Source organism: Doryrhamphus excisus, linkage group LG6 (assembly GCF_037039965.1).
Source record: "Doryrhamphus excisus strain RoL-2023G ecotype Guam linkage group LG6, RoL_Dexc_Guam_v1.1, whole genome shotgun sequence".
Taxonomy (NCBI): Eukaryota; Metazoa; Chordata; class Actinopteri; order Syngnathiformes; family Syngnathidae; genus Doryrhamphus; species Doryrhamphus excisus.
In genome coordinates this window covers 8,813,738-8,830,688 of record NC_136362.1, presented here as the reverse complement: position 1 = coordinate 8,830,688, position 16,951 = coordinate 8,813,738, and the positions used below count along the sequence as shown (strand labels likewise).

The 16,951-nt window shown below is 43.3% G+C and overlaps 2 protein-coding genes and 1 non-coding gene across 3 annotated transcripts in view; all 3 read right to left on the bottom strand.

Annotated features, from left to right (window-relative positions):
• prkci (protein kinase C, iota) overlaps positions 1-7,965 on the bottom strand; it is a 32,933-nt gene extending 24,968 nt beyond the window's left edge. Inside the window, exon 1 of the mRNA XM_058069144.2 lies at positions 7,615-7,965. Coding sequence (XP_057925127.1) covers positions 7,615-7,697 — 83 coding nt within the window. The 5' untranslated portion in view covers positions 7,698-7,965. The remainder of the gene's footprint in view (positions 1-7,614) is intronic.
• Positions 7,966-9,477: 1,512 nt separating this feature from the next.
• dapk3 (death-associated protein kinase 3) lies at positions 9,478-15,989 on the bottom strand. Its single transcript, XM_078791359.1, has 9 exons — positions 15,837-15,989; positions 15,160-15,253; positions 13,265-13,625; positions 12,566-12,695; positions 12,448-12,496; positions 12,352-12,378; positions 12,112-12,264; positions 11,990-12,035; positions 9,478-10,290 (listed from the first exon to the last, which is right to left on the bottom strand). The coding sequence occupies exons 2-9, from the start codon at positions 15,219-15,221 to the stop codon at positions 9,754-9,756; spliced, it is 1,365 nt and encodes a 454-aa protein (XP_078647485.1). The 5' UTR covers positions 15,222-15,253; positions 15,837-15,989; the 3' UTR covers positions 9,478-9,753.
• Positions 15,990-16,537: 548 nt separating this feature from the next.
• trnae-cuc (transfer RNA glutamic acid (anticodon CUC)) lies at positions 16,538-16,609 on the bottom strand. The gene has a single exon. It is a non-coding gene; the product is annotated as a tRNA-Glu (tRNA).
• Positions 16,610-16,951: the final 342 nt, after the last annotated feature.

Here is a 16,951-nt window from a genome sequence, read left to right as displayed (position 1 = left end):
CCTGGACTGGTGGCCAGCCAATCACAGGGCACATATAGACAAACAACCATTCACACTCACATTCATACCGATGGACAATTTGGAGTCGCTAATTAACCTAGCATGTTTTTGGAATGTGGGAGGAAACCGGAGTACCCGGAGAAAACCCACGCATGCACGGGGAGAACATGCAAACTCCACACAGAGATGCCCCAAGGGGCGGAATCAAACTCGGGTCTCCTAGCTGTGTGGCCTGCGCGCTAACCACGCTATCCGCCGTGCAGCCCAATTCTGAATGTATTAATTCATATTTCACACTAACTTGCTTTGTCACCTATAACATGAAGCTAGAATGTAGATCAGACAGACGGCCCGCGTGTCAAATGTGGCCCACAGGACACGAGTTTGAGGCCCCCGCCTTGATATGAAAGTTTAATGTTAGTTTGATATGGATGCTGTATGGTATCATGTACCCAGAAAAAAATATTACATTTGATTAATGTTCATGTTAAAGGTTAAATAACTGTTAATAGTTATCCTCCCTATCCGTGTGGAAGTGGTAAGTTTTTGGCTATTTAAGTTTAAAGGAAATAACTTGAAGGCTACCGTTTAGGTCGCTAGTTCTCTAGTTTGTGAGTTAGCATGTGTCTCAAGACCCTGCAGTTGCGCAATATGTTGTAAATAAAAAGAGTATAAATGTGACTATAGTCGTGTTTTGTCATGTCTACAGGGCTCTAATAATACTTTGTTCATTTTAATCTGAAAAAAATAATTTGTCTACCCACCGACTATATGTGGTTTCTTAAGTTTTTATTATTTGCTGTTTTATTATTATTATTATATTTATTTATTACTGATTGATTTTCTTTATTCTTGATTTGTTTATTTTTCATCTTATTTTGTGCAGAAAGATATTTGAGAACAGTGGAATGTTTTATCAGAGCTTTTATTGTCGAAAATCGGAACCAAAGCACTGAAAAAGTTTGTGTATTTTTCTGTTTTTAATAAATGCGTTTTTTGGTTTTTTTTTGGAAAACCTGATGCGGCCCAGCCTTGCCCAGACCCAAACTCCAGTGCCCCCCAGGTAAATTGACTTTGAGACCCCTGATGTAGATGCTTTGTTCAGATAGCTTAGCATAGATTGTCCTACATTGGATTATGTTTATGTTTCATTGAAAAAAAAAAAATTAAAGTAGTAAACTCACAAAAAAAATGCTAACCGACCAGTTTTTTGTGGCGCTATATACACAAATGCTGAAAATGGTCCTATCCGGATTACCCCCAAAATTTATATTCCAGAATTTTTCATCAAAATACGTTCAGAACTTAAGATTTATTTTGCACTGTAACAAACAAACATATAACAGCAGATAAGCACTCAAACCAAAAATTTTCCCCCAAATTTTGACCTGGTTTTCGTACACTAGGCCTGTCACAATAATGAATAAATCAATGCACATCAGGGCGTGTTGGTTCTATAGCTTATCATGCGTTATCATTAATATGCCAAAGCATATACATCTTTATTGTATCCCTAAATGTTTTTGTAATGGTGGCATCGTGGGAGCTTTCTGCATCGGTCGCAGATGTTGACTCCGCCTCCCAACCTGTGGATACGTTCTCACCCTGCACCCGCATCCATCCTGCTTTTAATCACCACCTATGGAAGGCCGCGTGCCGCAACAAACCCTCTGGCATCTCCACTCCCACGCTGTGATCCCTCCTCCAGGACCAACAGAGCAGCGCCGTGCTGCCAGAGATAACGGAGCGCGGCCGTAGAGAGCGTCCAGACAGCAGGCCAGGTTCTAAAGTGAGTCAGGTTTAAGCGGATGAGAGCCTGCGGGTGTTACTTATTCCGTCTGTAAAGCCGTCTGGGAAAAAAACCTCAACAATATCCATAATGTGAGATGCATATTAAGTAACCACAGCGACACTATTGTTGGGCGGCACGGGGGTTGAGTGGTTAGCGTGCAGACCTCACAGCTAGGAGACCAGGGTTCAATTCCACCCTCGGCCATCTCTGTGTGGAGTTTGCATGTTCTCGGACGCCTTTTATACCTTTATGTCTCTATGATTACCGAGTTGAGATTTCCCACTGTTTTTGGTGAACCTTGAACGCACCATAGATGTGTGTTACTGCGCGCAAAAAGTTTGAGAAGCCGCGACTGTCAAAACGAGGCTGCGAGGCGTTCACGTGTCATTGCAAAACATCACATTGTCCGTTTTTTTAGGAAACGACGGCTCAAATTTGCCAGTTTTTCGAGTGGTTAGCGGGCAGGCCACACAACTAGGAGACCCGAGTTCGATTCCACCCTGTGGAGTTTGCATGTTCTCCCCGTTTCTACGGTTAGGGTTCTCCTCCCACATTCCAAAAACATGCTAGGTTAATTAGCGACTCCAAATTGTCCATAGGTCCATAGGTATGAATGTGAGTGTGAATGGTTGTTTGTCTATATGTGCCCTGTGATTGGCTGGCGGGTGGACCCTGCCTCTCGCCCAAACAACATTGTTATGAACATTGTTATGCCCAATAACTACATTACTGGCGTAGTGACACCTCGCCAGACCAGCTAGCCTCACAAAGTCTCACTAGCCAAAGGTAACACAAAGGCACGTCAGTTAATCCAGGGTTAATCCAATTAATAATGTTAATAATGGATTGATTTGTTAAGTTGATAGACGCACATGTTATCATGAATGTACCCGTTACTGCATGCTAACAGCATGGCTAGAAAACCCTCTTGGAGCTTTTTGAAGGTGTTTTAATAAAGCCTTTTTTATCTGTTTGTATATCTTTACAACAATGAAAAAGAGAAAGATGGTGCACGTTTCCTTTGGCAGTGAGCGGCACTTCCTTCCGTTGATTTCACATAGCAACATAGAAAGAAGCGCTACACCTTGCGTCAAATGTGTAGAGTTACCTTTGTCTTGAAGCCTTGAAGGCACCGTGAGCCAACATTCCCACGACAGGAAGTACATGACACAAGACAAATGGGAGGGTAAAGGAGCGAAAGGATGGCTGGCATTACGACGCACACACCTAGCATTCTTCTCTATCCCCCCCAGATTAGGGAAGAGCTCCCGGGTCCATGTCAACCCCCCCAGACATGGCCGCTTCCCGAGTCGGACTCAGCAGTCTCCCATCTACGCACGAGTGAGGCCATTCGTCAGCGGTGATGGCTGAAGCGGGGAAGACGGGTCAGCGGGGCTCCCTCGGCTTGGGCGAGCACCTTGGACCATCCATCTTACTGTCAGCGCTGCCACATATAGCCGCGCCTCTACCATACATCCACCCACCGGGCACCTTCACACAGGTCCCAACGTCAACACGTCCTGAAATAACACGGCAGACGGGCAGGTCAGGATGCCCCCCGGCGAAGGCGGCATGGCTGCTTCACGGCAGAGCGGAACCCACTCGGGTGTCTCACGCTGGCTTTGGAGGACGACGGCGCTCACAGGTTGGCGGACAAAGCGACGGAATACTAGAGCTGAGGTGCAGACGTGACGACACTCGACAGCCCTGAGTGGACATGTGGGTAAATGGATGGATGGATGGATGGATAAATTTTTAAATTTAAATTTTTTAGATAGCTAGAGATAGCTAGAGAGAGAGAGATACAGAGAGAGAGATACAGAGATACAGAGAGAGAGAGAGAGAGAGAGAGAGAGAGAGAGAGAGAGAGAGAGAGAGATAGAAAGAGAGATAGAGATAGAGAGAGAGCTAGAGAGAGAGATAGCGATAGAGAGAGAGATAGAGATAGTGATAGAGAGATAGAGAGAGAGAGAGAAATAGCGATAGAGAGAGAGAGAGATAGCGAGAGAGATAGCGAGAGAGATAGCGATAGAGAGAGAGAGATAAAGATAGCGATAGAGAGAGAGAGATAAAGATAGCGATAGAGAGAGAGAGATAGAGAGAGAGATAGAGAAATAGCGAGAGAGAGAGAGAGAGAGATAGCGAGAGAGATAGAGATAGAGATAGAGACATAGAGAGAGATAAAGATAGCGATAGAGAGAGAGAGATAGCGATAGAGAGAGCGATAGAGATAGAGACATAGAGAGAGATAGAGATAGAGATAGCGATAGAGAGAAAGAGAGATAGCGATAGAGAGAGAGAGAGATAGCGATAGAGATAGAGAGATAAAGAGAGAGATAGCAATAGAGAGAGAGAGATAGCGATAGAGAGAGAGATAGAGATAGAGACATAGAGAGAGATAGAGATAGAGATAGCGATAGAGAGAAAGAGAGATAGCGATAGAGAGAAAGAGAGATAGCGATAGAGAGAGATAGCGATAGAGAGAGAGAGAGATAGCGATAGAGAGAGAGAGAGATAGCGATAGAGAGAGGTAAAGAGAGAGATCGAGAGAGAGAGATAGAGAGAGAGATAGACAGCGATAGAGAAAGAGATAGAGAGAGAGAGGTAAAGAGAGAGATAAAGAGAGAGATAGCGATAGAGAGAGAGAGAGATAGAGATAGTGATAGAGAGATAGAGAAATAGCGATAGAGAGAGAGAGAAATAGCGATAGAGAGAGAGAGAGCGAGAGAGAGAGCGAGAGAGAGCGAGAGAGAGAGCGAGAGAGAGAGCGAGAGAGAGAGCGAGAGAGATAGAGACATAGAGATAGAGACATAGAGAGAGATAAAGATAGCGATAGAGAGAGAGAGATAGAGAGAGAGATAGAGAGATAAAGAGAGAGATAGCAATAGAGAGAGAGAGAGATAGCGATAGAGAGAGAGATAGAGATAGAGACATAGAGAGAGATAGAGATAGCGATAGAGAGAGAGAGATAGCAATAGAGAGAGAGAGAGATAGCGATAGAGAGAGAGATAGCGATAGAGAGGTAAAGAGAGAGATCGAGAGAGAGATAGTGATAGAGAGAGAGATAGACAGCGATAAAGAAAGAGATAGAGAGAGAGAGAGGTAAAGAGAGAGGTAAAGAGAGAGGTAAAGAGAGAGATAAAGAGAGAGGTAAAGAGAGAGGTAAAGAGAGAGGTAAAGAGAGAGATAAAGAGAGAGATAAAGAGAGAGAGAGATAGTGATAGAGAGAGTGATAGAGAGAGAGAGAGATAGAGAGAGATAGATGACGCTTTTTTTCTTCATATTGTAACTTTATTGTCATAAAAACGACTGTAGGGGGATGTTCATACATAGATCTGCTCTAATCCCAGTTTTCCTGCCCGGCAACATGTCTGACACAGGAATCCTCAGACTAGTCAACATTCTACACCCAACTCTTCTGTCCTGACAGTGAAAGCTTTTACACCGCAAGCTGTACACAAAAAAATTATCCTGAGCCTGAACACCCCCCCCCCAAAAAAATTGTATATATATATATATATATATATATATACTATATATATATATATATAGCAAATCACAAACACGATCGGTCTGAACCAACCAAAAACCACTAGAATATCATTGTGACCCCCCCACACCCCCACTAACTAAAACGTACCACATACTACCCAGAAGTGTATACAGTACTACACAAGCTCCCAAGCCTTATTTACTTAACCCTTTAAAGCCAATGTGAACGTTACACTGTCAACAACCTTAGCGTTAGCGAGCTAATGCTAACAGAGCCAACAGGAAAACGCCCACTGCGGGTCTCACGAAGAAACGCAGCTTTCTAATATTTTTTAATTGTTCCCAAATACAAACATCTTAATTGATTATTTGTTTAAAAAAAAAGTAATTATTCATGCCGTTCCGAATACCGTATTCGGGTTCGACTCCACCCATATAGCATACAATAGCTTCTTGGAGTACAGCACACAAAAACATACACTTTTCCCGGAGTTGTCTTGAACGCAGCATAATCGTAGGATTGGACAGTAGTGGTTTTAGGGGGGAGGGGCTTGCCAAAAGCTGCATGGCTACAATGAGTTTGCGTTTGTCTGGGTCCGACAGATTTTTATTTTTTTTTCCGTTGGTCATATTGGAACACTGGAGATCCGGCACAATTCCGGAATACTTTAATCCCTGTGTACACGGAGTACTCTCAAGTCATTTCTGGTAAAGTTGTTCCTGAGGAGGACGTGATGAGACTTCTTCTCATCCAAGGTCACCTCCTCGTGGGGTAGCACCCGACTTCAGATTCCCACAGGGAAAGGCCCCACCGGTCCCGTCTTCATCAAAAGCTCCATTTAGCTTCATTTCCTCTCGGCTGACATAGCTGGAATTCCTGAGCAGCGGCCTCACGCGTGCCGGAGATGCTTGCCTTAGTGAGACGTCACCTCCTGCCGAAAGGAGTGGCTCGCCCCCCCCCCCACGCGAAGCAGCAGGTGGATGTGGCCAAAAGGACGGGGACCGACCGGCGCAACACGTTTTTCAAGTCCTGTTCCGGTAGGAGAAGATAGGAACTTGTGGTCATGGAGGAGATGACCTCCTTCAGTCAGAACCTCCACAACCTGTATGCCCTTATATCTATTCACCCTCACCCGTAAACACAGGAAGAAGACGTTGCAGGAGGGATCAGTGTGAACAAATATTGGTGACTCCGACATAAAAGCATGCCCCCCCCGTTCCCCTGCCCCCCTCAAAAAAAGACAGCATAGGGTACATTTTTGCGTCAATAGGTGCATCCGGTGGTTGAAAAGAACGTAGTACACGAGGCACGCATACGGAACCCTGTGACACACCAAACCACAGAAGAAGAAACAACACCTGAGCTTTCCGAGGCTCATCGAGACATGGCGGTTTTACATGTAAACGTCGACACGAGATGAGTTTGGGTCAACGAAAACGAGACTTTACTTTGAAGAAGTACAATATACAATCTGCTTATATCATTTTTTTACTATCTTGCACTCTGTGTGTACGCTAGCGGCCCCGTCTACACCCACCAAGACAGTATGGTACGACGACGACGATAAAAAGGGCTCGTTCCGTTCATGCCGTTGTTCTAGGGCCATTGAAACCAAACTTCATTTTGTGAACATCCAGCAGCAACACAACATTTTGACGACTATTTGGATGGAAAAATCTACTGAAGCTAGTCCAGCATGCCTTTGTTCTAACACCATATTTCCCACTTAACATTGGAAAAAACAAACAAAACAAGGAAGTAGGCCAACAATAAACACAGCCTTATAACAAGTACTTTCTATTTCATAGTACTTATTGTAGTAATACACTTTATCATGCCCAAAACTGCTGATCACTACCTTCAAATTACATTTATGTTAATAGTCATTGTCATGGTAAATAACTTATTTACCAACATTGTTATTGTTCCTAGCATCATTTAGCAACTGCTTGGTGAAACCGGGCCTGTTGATTGACAGCTAGCAAGAACCGCTAGCAAACCACAGTACTTCAACTTGACCGCTTTCACGTTAAAGAAAACTCGGTGAATTAATTAAAACCTTAAAACTGCTACCGACTAGATGAGTTATTAAGATGGCCAAAAAAAGAGAAAAAGAGAAGATAAATGTCCTGTTTACTTCCACTGGGTCTGGATAGTTTCACCTGTCTGACTGCCTTGTCAAGTTTCCCACGCACGCGCATACACACACACAAACACAGGCATTAGCCGTTAGCTTGGTAAGCTAATGTTAGCCGCCTGGTTCCAAAGCTCGCTAGCAGGTGCTTGTTTATTAATAGTCAAAGTGACAAAAATAAGGGTATTTGCTTACCCTTTGTAGTACGCTTTCACCCGAACTTGGTGTGAATTCTCTCCGGGGTGGGACATGGTGCTGTCCCGCAACGTCGGCATCATCAGCTCAGCCCGCCGCGGTCAGCCGATGTGCTTCCCCTTCCGTCCCCGCTGTCCTACCTCGGCGAGCCTGGTTTTAGTTGTTGTTGTCGCGAACACAGCGACGCCGAAATGTCAGAGCGGAAGGTGCGAGTGATAAACGAAGAAAACAACGAAGAAACTGCTCTTGTGTGTGTAAATTAAAATAAAATGCAAAGTAAAGAAAAACTTGAGGGCTCCGCCAAACAACTCCCTACTGCATAGGCCCGGCCATGGACCAGTCCATTGCTGGAATGTTTGGGGGTGGCGCATAACTTGGAGTAGCAAATCTTACCTTATCACGAAACGTATACATACTTTTAATGATATTTAAAACACATTTACATTCTTATTTATATTTTTTTATTCGTGTAATTACAATAATTCTGCTTATAACAAGCACTCTGTTTACTTTTTAAAATACTTTTTCTGACCGTACCAAGTGGCGCTTTCATGCGGTAATTCAAGTACCCATCTCTGAGCTCGGACATAACAGGTACCCTGAGGATATGTGGTGTATTCGAGTGCTATGGCTCAGAAGTAATAGCTGCATTAAGCTAAAAAAAAAAAAGCCGTAAAAAACAAAAACATGTCGTGCCAGACGGGGGAGGGAAAGGGGTATTTAAAAAGAGTAGTTTCAACTGCGTTCCTACGGTACGTAAACGTCTCACTGCCCTGTGCTGATCAGGACAGGCCAATTGTATTCATTTCCGCAATTATCTCCACATACTTTTTGATTTAAGTATTCCTGTTTATTATTGGTGAAATACATTATAAATATAGGGATTCGGAGGGAACAGAAACCAAGTATTAAACGGCACCCCGAAACCCCTTCTGAATGGGGCTGTTTTAGACTGGGAAGCCAGGTAATAGACGGCACTAAAAATGTGTGCATGTGGTGGTGATATAGTAAAGGAAATTCTGATAATCCACCACCGGAGGGCGCTGATGAAACTGCAATTTTAAAAGAAGACTGACATATGCAATAATATCATTTAAATGCACGTGGTAGTTATATCGGAGGACATTCTGATAAACCACCACCGGGGGGCGCTGATGACACTGGAATTTTAAACGAATGCCTTACATACAGTACAATACAGTGTATGATTTAAATGCTGTGGTAGTGATATCGGAAGGACATTCCGATGAACTGCCACCAGAGGGCGCTGACGAGTCTGCAATTTTAAAAGAATGCCTTACACAGTACAGTACAGTACAGTGTATTATTTAAATGCTGTGGTGGTGATATCGGAAGGACATGCCAATGAACTGCCACCAGAGGGCGCTGACGAGTCTGCAATTTGAAAAGAATGCCTTACATACAGTAGTGTATTATTTTAAATGCTGTGGTAGTGATAGGACATCCCGATGAACTGCCACCAGATGGCGCTGATGAGTCTGCAATTTTTAAACAATGTCTTCCAATCGCAATGTATTCCATTAAAACCTGCTTTATTAGGCATTATAACACAACCACAAACACAAGTTACAGATAAAACTTTGTTTATTTGGAATAAGCTGCACCCGTTCATTTTTACAGCTCTTTACAGCTAAGAGATTGATTTAAAATACATTTTGGAACGTTGCTATAATCAAATCATTCAAGTGCCAATGAATACATGTTCAGTATAGGTCAAAGTTCAATGGAATGTTTGAGGTGTGCAAAGATGACAAATGTTAAAACATTTTAAAAAAAAAAAGTGAGAGTATTTCAAGTTTCCATGAGAAGGCGACTGTGCAAAACGTGATGGTGATGATTGATTGATCTGTAACAGTATCAACACGCAGCTTGCCTGTCTGACACGAAAGGCTTCCTCAAACGCTATGAAAAAATACATGAGAATATCCTGACAGTTAGAAAATGTGGTGTAAAAATTCAGCGTTAAGTGAAGAGTAAAATTGACAGTACGTGAAATGCGGCGTAAAAAAAGAATAAATTAATGTACAGCACAGCAAAGGAGCCCTCTGTAACGGGAGGACGTTGAGGACGATGTCCTCCTTACTCCAAGGCATGTGAGGAATGAAAGAGTCGCTGAGGTCACGGCGTGCTGCCGGAGCCGAGGCGGTCCTTTTCGGCGGATATGGAGCGGACCAGCTCCTCCACCCAGCGCACTTCCGAGGCCACCTGCTCGGCCAGCGACTCGTAGCGGCTCTCCAGGCGTCCGAACTTGCGCTTGAGGATGTTGGCGGACTGCGTGGCCAGCCGGGCGTCCTCCTGGCTCTTCTTGCGCTGGGCCTGCGTGCGCTGCAGCTCCTGGCGGATGCCGCTCAGGTCGCCGGAGATGCTCTGGCTCTCCTCCTTGTACCAGGCCTCCTTCTCCTCGTAGATGGAGAGCAGGGCGGCCACGTCTTCGCGACACGAGCGCTGGTTGCGCTCCAGGTCCTTCAGGCCCTCCTCGGCCGAGGCGATCTCCTCCAGGACCTGGGAGAAGCGCTCGAAGTTGACGTAGGTGTTGTTGGGCGGCATGCTGGAGTGCGACTTGATGGTGTACTCCTTCAGACGGGTGGTCTTCAGGCGCCGGCGCTCGGTCTTGTGGTCTCGCTCCTCCTGGCGCACGTTGCGTCTCTTGATGACCTGGACAAGGAAAGACAAGGACGGAGATTAAAGGTTGTCATGGAAACACTCCCAAACATCTTTTTGGCTACTTCTCAGACAAAAACTAAGGTTATTATTATCAGTTATTAAATATGCATGGAAACTTAACTATTACAATTCAAATATACACAAATAATATATATATATATATATGATATACTATCATTGTCCTCTGTCAAGCACCACACATGCTAACGTTAGCATGCTAACACCTTGTATAATAGTGCTTATACAATAGTCTATCCATGAAAATAGCTAAAAATGCAAGCATACTAACATCAACATTGCTAGCATTAGCATGCTAACATCTAGCACATTAAGGCTAAATGTTTTTATGTGTCTACCCATGACAATAGCTAAAAATGCTAGCATGCTAACATCAGCATACTAGCATAAAGTGTCATAAATCATTGTGTTAGCATGGTAATGTTAACACAATAACTGAGCATTCTGATATGTAAATAGCTAAGAATGCTAGCATGCTAACATCAACAATGCTAGCATTAGCATGCTAACATCTAGCACATTACGGCTAAATGTTTTTATGTGTCTACCCATGACAATAGCTAAAAATGCTAGCATGCTAACATCAGCATACTAGCATAAAGTGTCATAAATCATGAAGTGTTAGCATGTTAATATTAACACAATAACTGAGCATTCTGATGTGTAAATAGCTAAAAATGCAAGCATGCTAACGTCAACATTGCTAGCATTAGCATGCTAACATCTAGCACATTAAGGCTAAATGTTTTTTATGTGTCTACCCATGACAATAGCTAAAAATACTAGCATGCTAACATCAGCATACTAGCATAAAGTGTCATAAATCATTGTGTTAGCATGGTAATGTTAACACAATAACTGAGCATTCTGATATGTAAATAGCTAAGAATGCTAGCATGCTAACATCAACAATGCTAGCATTAGCATGCTAACATCTAGCACATTACGGCTAAATGTTTTTATGTGTCTACCCATGACAATAGCTAAAAATGCTAGCATGCTAACATCAGCATACTAGCATAAAGTGTCATAAATCATTGTGTTAGCATGGTAATGTTAACACAATAACTGAGCATTCTGATGTGTAAATAGCTAAAAAATGCTAGCATGCTAACATCAACAATGCTAGCATTAGCATGCCAACATCTAGCACATTAAGGCTAAATGTTTTTATGTGTCTACCCATGACAATAGCTAAAAATACTAGCATGCTAACAGCATACTAGCATAAAGTGTCATAAATCATGAAGTGTTAGCATGTTAATATTAACACAATAACTGAGCATTCTGATGTGTAAATAGCTAAAAATGCAAGCATGCTAACGTCAACATTGCTAGCATTAGCATGCTAACATCTAGCACATTAAGGCTAAATGTTTTTTATGTGTCTACCCATGACAATAGCTAAAAATGCTAGCATGCTAACATCAGCATACTAGCATAAAGTGTCATAAAAAGTGTTAGCATGGTAATATTAACACAATAACTGAGCATTCTGATGTGTTAGCATGCCGACGTTTGCATGATAACACCTAGCATGGTAGGTAATAAATGGCACATATGAGGGTTTTCAGGACCCCCCCATCGCTACTATAAGAAGGTTGTGTTAGCGTGTTAGCACGGAGCCAGATAAGCTAGCAGCATATACAAAGCGTAACAGAGAAAGAAGCACCTTTATCCATGAATGTTGCAGGCTGTCTTCTATGGTCATTCTCTTCCTGCAAGAGAAAATCCATCAGTGAGTCAGTCGGAATATCGAAGCAGTCGGAACATCTTCCGTATCGAAAGCCCTACTTGGGGTCTTTGACCAGCAGGCGTCGTATGAAGTCCTTGGCCAGCTCGCTGGTGTTGCTGAAGTACTCCTCGTCAAAGTCGTAGTTGACGGCCGAGATGTTGGTGAGGGTCTCCTGCTTGGTTTCGCCCAGAAAGGGCGAGGCGCCGCTCAACCTGGAGCAAAGACAGCATCGGGTGGCGTTAGACCGATGTGTGTTTGGGAAAAGGGGAAAGGGGGGGGGTATGTGCAAGAGGACTTACAGGATGTACGTGATGACGCCGATGCTCCTGCAGAGAAGACAGCAAAGGTCAGAAGATGGAAGTTGTGCTGGAGAAGGTTGAAGGTTAGCGTCTTACCACATGTCGGCCTCCAGGCCCAGCGGCTCGTAGTTGACGATTTCTGGAGCTGCAAAGCAGGCGGAACGTCAGGAACATTGTGGATGATGGACGCCAAGATGACAGCACGGGGTCTCACCTACGAACTCCGGCGTTCCGAAAATGTTCTTGAACTCGTTCCCTGCTTTGATCTGATGCGCAATCCCGAAATCAATCAGCTTGATCCTGGGATTGGGAACGTTCTTATCCAGGAGCATGATGTTCTCCGGCTGGAACGCAAACACATCAGAATGCTCAGTTATTGTGTTAATATTACCATGCTGATATGATTTATGACACTTTATGCTAGTATGCTAATGTTAGCATGCTAGCATTTTTAGCTATTGTCATGGGTAGATACATAAAAACATTTAGCATGTGCGAGATGTTAGCATGCTAATGCTAGCAATGTTGATGTTAGCATGCTAGCATTTTTAGCTATTGTCATGGGTAGATACATAAAAACATTTAGCATGAATGTGCGAGATGTTAGCATGCTAATGCTAGCAATGTTGATGTTATCATGCTAGCATTTTTAGCTATTGTCATGGGTAGATACATAAAAACATTTAGCATGAATGTGCAAGATGTTAGCATGCTAATGCTAGCAATGTTGATGTTAGCATGCTAGCATTTTTAGCTATTTACACATCAGAATGCTCAGTTATTGTGTTAATATTACCATGCTAACACCATGCTAGAATACTAATGTTAGCATGCTAGCATTTTTCGCTATTGTCATGGGTAGACATAAAAACATTTAGCGTTGATCCATAAATAAAGACGCGTGAAATTGAACCTTGAGATCGAAGTGAGCGATGCGTTTGGAGTGGAGGTAGTGCACGCCGTCCAGGATCTGCTTGAGGAACTGCGTGGCCTCCTCCTCGGTCAGAGACTCCTTCTCGGCCAGGAAGTCGAAGAGCTCGCCGCCGGACACCAGCTCCAGGATGAGGATGACGTCCGTCTTGTTTTCGAAGATGTCGTGCAGCGTGATGATGTTGCTGTGCTGGATCTCCCGCAGGATGTTGACCTCCCGTTCGATCTCCTCGCGGCTCACGCCTCGCCGGCTGGACGAGAGGCGGCGCTTCTTGATCAACTTGGCGGCGTACTCCACGCCCGAGCTTTTCTCCTTGCACTTCCGCACGATGGCAAACTGCCCGCTGAGGAGAAAACGCCGACAGACCCGAATGAAGCGTACCAAAAGGGATAAGCGTGATTATAACCCTAGAATATATGAATGTCCTGGCTGCTCAGTACAATATGGCTATAGCTGGGATGCTTTCTTTATTTCCTGTGTTAGTTCCTTGTGATCTTTCCTTATCTTCTGCATTGTTCCAATTTAGAAAAGCATCTTAAAATTAGCAAAAAACGACATTTATAGTTGATGTCGGCGGCCATGATAAGCTAGCTCTCACTGCTCAGTCATTTCCGGACATCACATGACACATGGGTGTGACACCAATAAGAGGAAACAACGGCTTCTCCAGGTAAAAGCTGGACTAGCTTTAGTAGATTTTTCATCCAAATAGTCATCAAAATGTTGTGTTGCTGCTGGATGTTCACAAAATGAAGTTTGGTTTCTTTAAGACAACAATGAATGAAGCAAGTGCAGAGAAGGTGACACAGATGGAAGCCCACCTGCAGGTTTGCTTTTCGCAGTGATCATTTCACTGATGACTGTTATGAAGGAACACCTTTACAAGATGGAAGTACGCTATAACGCAAAAACGGACGCATTTTAGAAAATGTGTACCTGACCTGAGAATACTCCCATTGCTTCACTTCCAGAAATGAGACTGAGCAGCCAGAACGAGCTGGTTACGGCTGGCACCGTCAACTATAAATGTCTTTTTTTTTTTGCAAATTTACCATTGGCTTTCAAAACACAAACAAATGTAGGACATAACTGCAAACACTATTTAGATTACTTTCATTTTTATTGGTTAGCACACGGACCAGGGTTCAATTCCACCCTCTGCAATCTCTGTGGAGTTTGCATGTTCTCCCCGTGCATGCGTGGGTTTTCTCCGGGTACTCCGGTTTCCTCCCACATTCCAAAAAACATGCTAGGTTAATTAGCGACTCCAAACTGTCCATAGGTATGAATGTGAGTGTGAATGGTTGTTTGCCTATATGTGCCCTGTGATTGGCTGGCCACCAGTCCAGGGTGTACCTGATACATGTTTGTATCAGGTGCACCTTTTGGGTGTTAAGTTGCTATGTGATGAATTTAGTGCTGTTGGTAGTGACATCATAACTGTAACTGTACACTGGTATATTTGCACATTTACACATTTGGCACCTAGACCTCACAACTAGGAGACCCGAGTTCAATTCCACCCTCCACCATCTCTGTGTGGAGTTTGCATGTTCTCCCCGTGCATGCGTGGGTTTTCTCCGGGTACTCCGGTTTCCTCCCACATTCCAAAAAACATGCTAGGTTAATTAGCGACTCCAAATTGTCCATAGGTATGAATGTGAGTGTGAATGGTTGTTTGTCTATATGTGCCCTGTGATTGGCTAGCGACCCCACCTCTCGCACGAAGACAGCTACACTAGGCTCCAGCACCCGCGTGAGGATAAGCGGTAAAAAAATGAATGATTTTTATTTATTTTATTACATTGAACACAATCCCCCACAACATTAGCTTATAGTGGCCCATGACAGGAGAAGCAAGATCCAGAGGAACATACCTGCCCAGCTCCTCTCCCATCTCGTAGTAGATCTCAACATCCTCCTGCCTGAAGCCGGCCATGACCTGCTGCTGCCCTTCCGGTGTGTTTGACACTGCAAATGGACGACACATAGTCAGCTGAAAATGTCAATAGCTCGGCATAACAATCCTCCATGTTGGCGAGCACCTTCTTCCCTCCTTATTTGGCCAACACTTTTTTAGGCTGATGTCAGCGTCTCTGCATACCAGTCCTACTGACATCATCTCCTTGCCTGCTTTGCCTAGACCAGGACTGTGGACCAGGACTCTTTCATACTTTGACTATACTTTTACCATCGTTTCGAATGATAGTTATTAAAAAAACACATCATAACTGTGTTGACTTTGAGAAAGGGTCAAATAAAAAGAGAATAACGATATATTGTTAGATTATAACCTGTTATATAAATTACTTATATATAAATTACAGCAAACTTAGCAATGTTAGTCAAACAAACATTTTTAATAGCAAGAAGGAAACAACTACAAGCTAGTCCGGAGACGTAGTTAGCTTAGCTGGCAAAACTAGCTAACAAGCTGTTAAAACACCGATTCTTCTCGCCGTCGTAAAATAAACATTAAGTCATCTAAACGAGCTGTAATGAATATAAGAAATACTTATCATAAAGTGTTAGATAATAACAACAGGGTACTTACATTACTGTAAACTACGAGAGCCGCATTCCGCTCGAAAGTAACTGCCCGTGGAATCCATCAACACTGTCCAGCTCGCCTCTCTGCCACTCACAAAGCTTCCGTTACAAGTTTTCAAAATAATAGTTTTGTCAAAGTGTTGGAATTACTGAGTTCCGTGGTGTGATTCCCGCTCACTAATCATGACACAAATTCTTTACTTAAATAATTCTAAATTGTATAAATTTGGTGTTGTTGTTTAACGTTGTTGACAAATGTGGCTTCGCATGTGCGAAGATTAGTCTTATTCTGAAAGCATTATTAACATAAGTTCCGGTGTTGCTGCGGCCAGACTGATGCAGGTAAATACCAGCCAGAAGGGAGAACATATGGGATGACGTCATCAAGAGTTAACCTGTCCGCACTGTTAGGGGCTTTATGGTTGCTCATAAAATACTATAGAATATTGTAATATATAGTATTTGGCTAGTGTTGGTTGATTAGACAACATGTAAAGTTAGTTTAATCGTACAGCTGAACAAGTATGAGTCACCATGAAGTCAGACGATGACGACAGGGAAGGAAGTACTCCTTCTTCAACGATTACATCATAGATGAAGTATGTACGTGCATGATATGTGACATGCCGTAAAAAACGTCCGCACAGTACAGACAGCTTATACTACCCATACACTTAATGGACACGAACACATGGAAAAAAGGAGTTCCCTGACCGGGAATCGAACCCGGGCCGCGGCGGTGAGAGCGCCGAATCCTAACCACTAGACCACCAGGGACACTGACGGAGTGATACTCTTTTTAAATTTTATTGTTTGTTGTAGCCAACATTAACGCCCTCATTGGCGTCAACTTTTACTCTTGATTTGTAAAGACTCGTCTGAGCCCGTCGCCTGTTCATGACGTCAGCAATGTGGTGTAAACAAATAGGAGTGTAAAGGTGACTATCGGACTGTTATTTCATGTATACATGAATCTAATGTATTTAGTCACAAACCGGTTTATCAATGTTTATCAAATCTAAATCAAATTACAATTTCAAATACAAATTGCCAAAACTTCAGATTACGATTTATTTGTGCAGCATTGAGTCACTTGACACCAAAAAACAATATGTGACA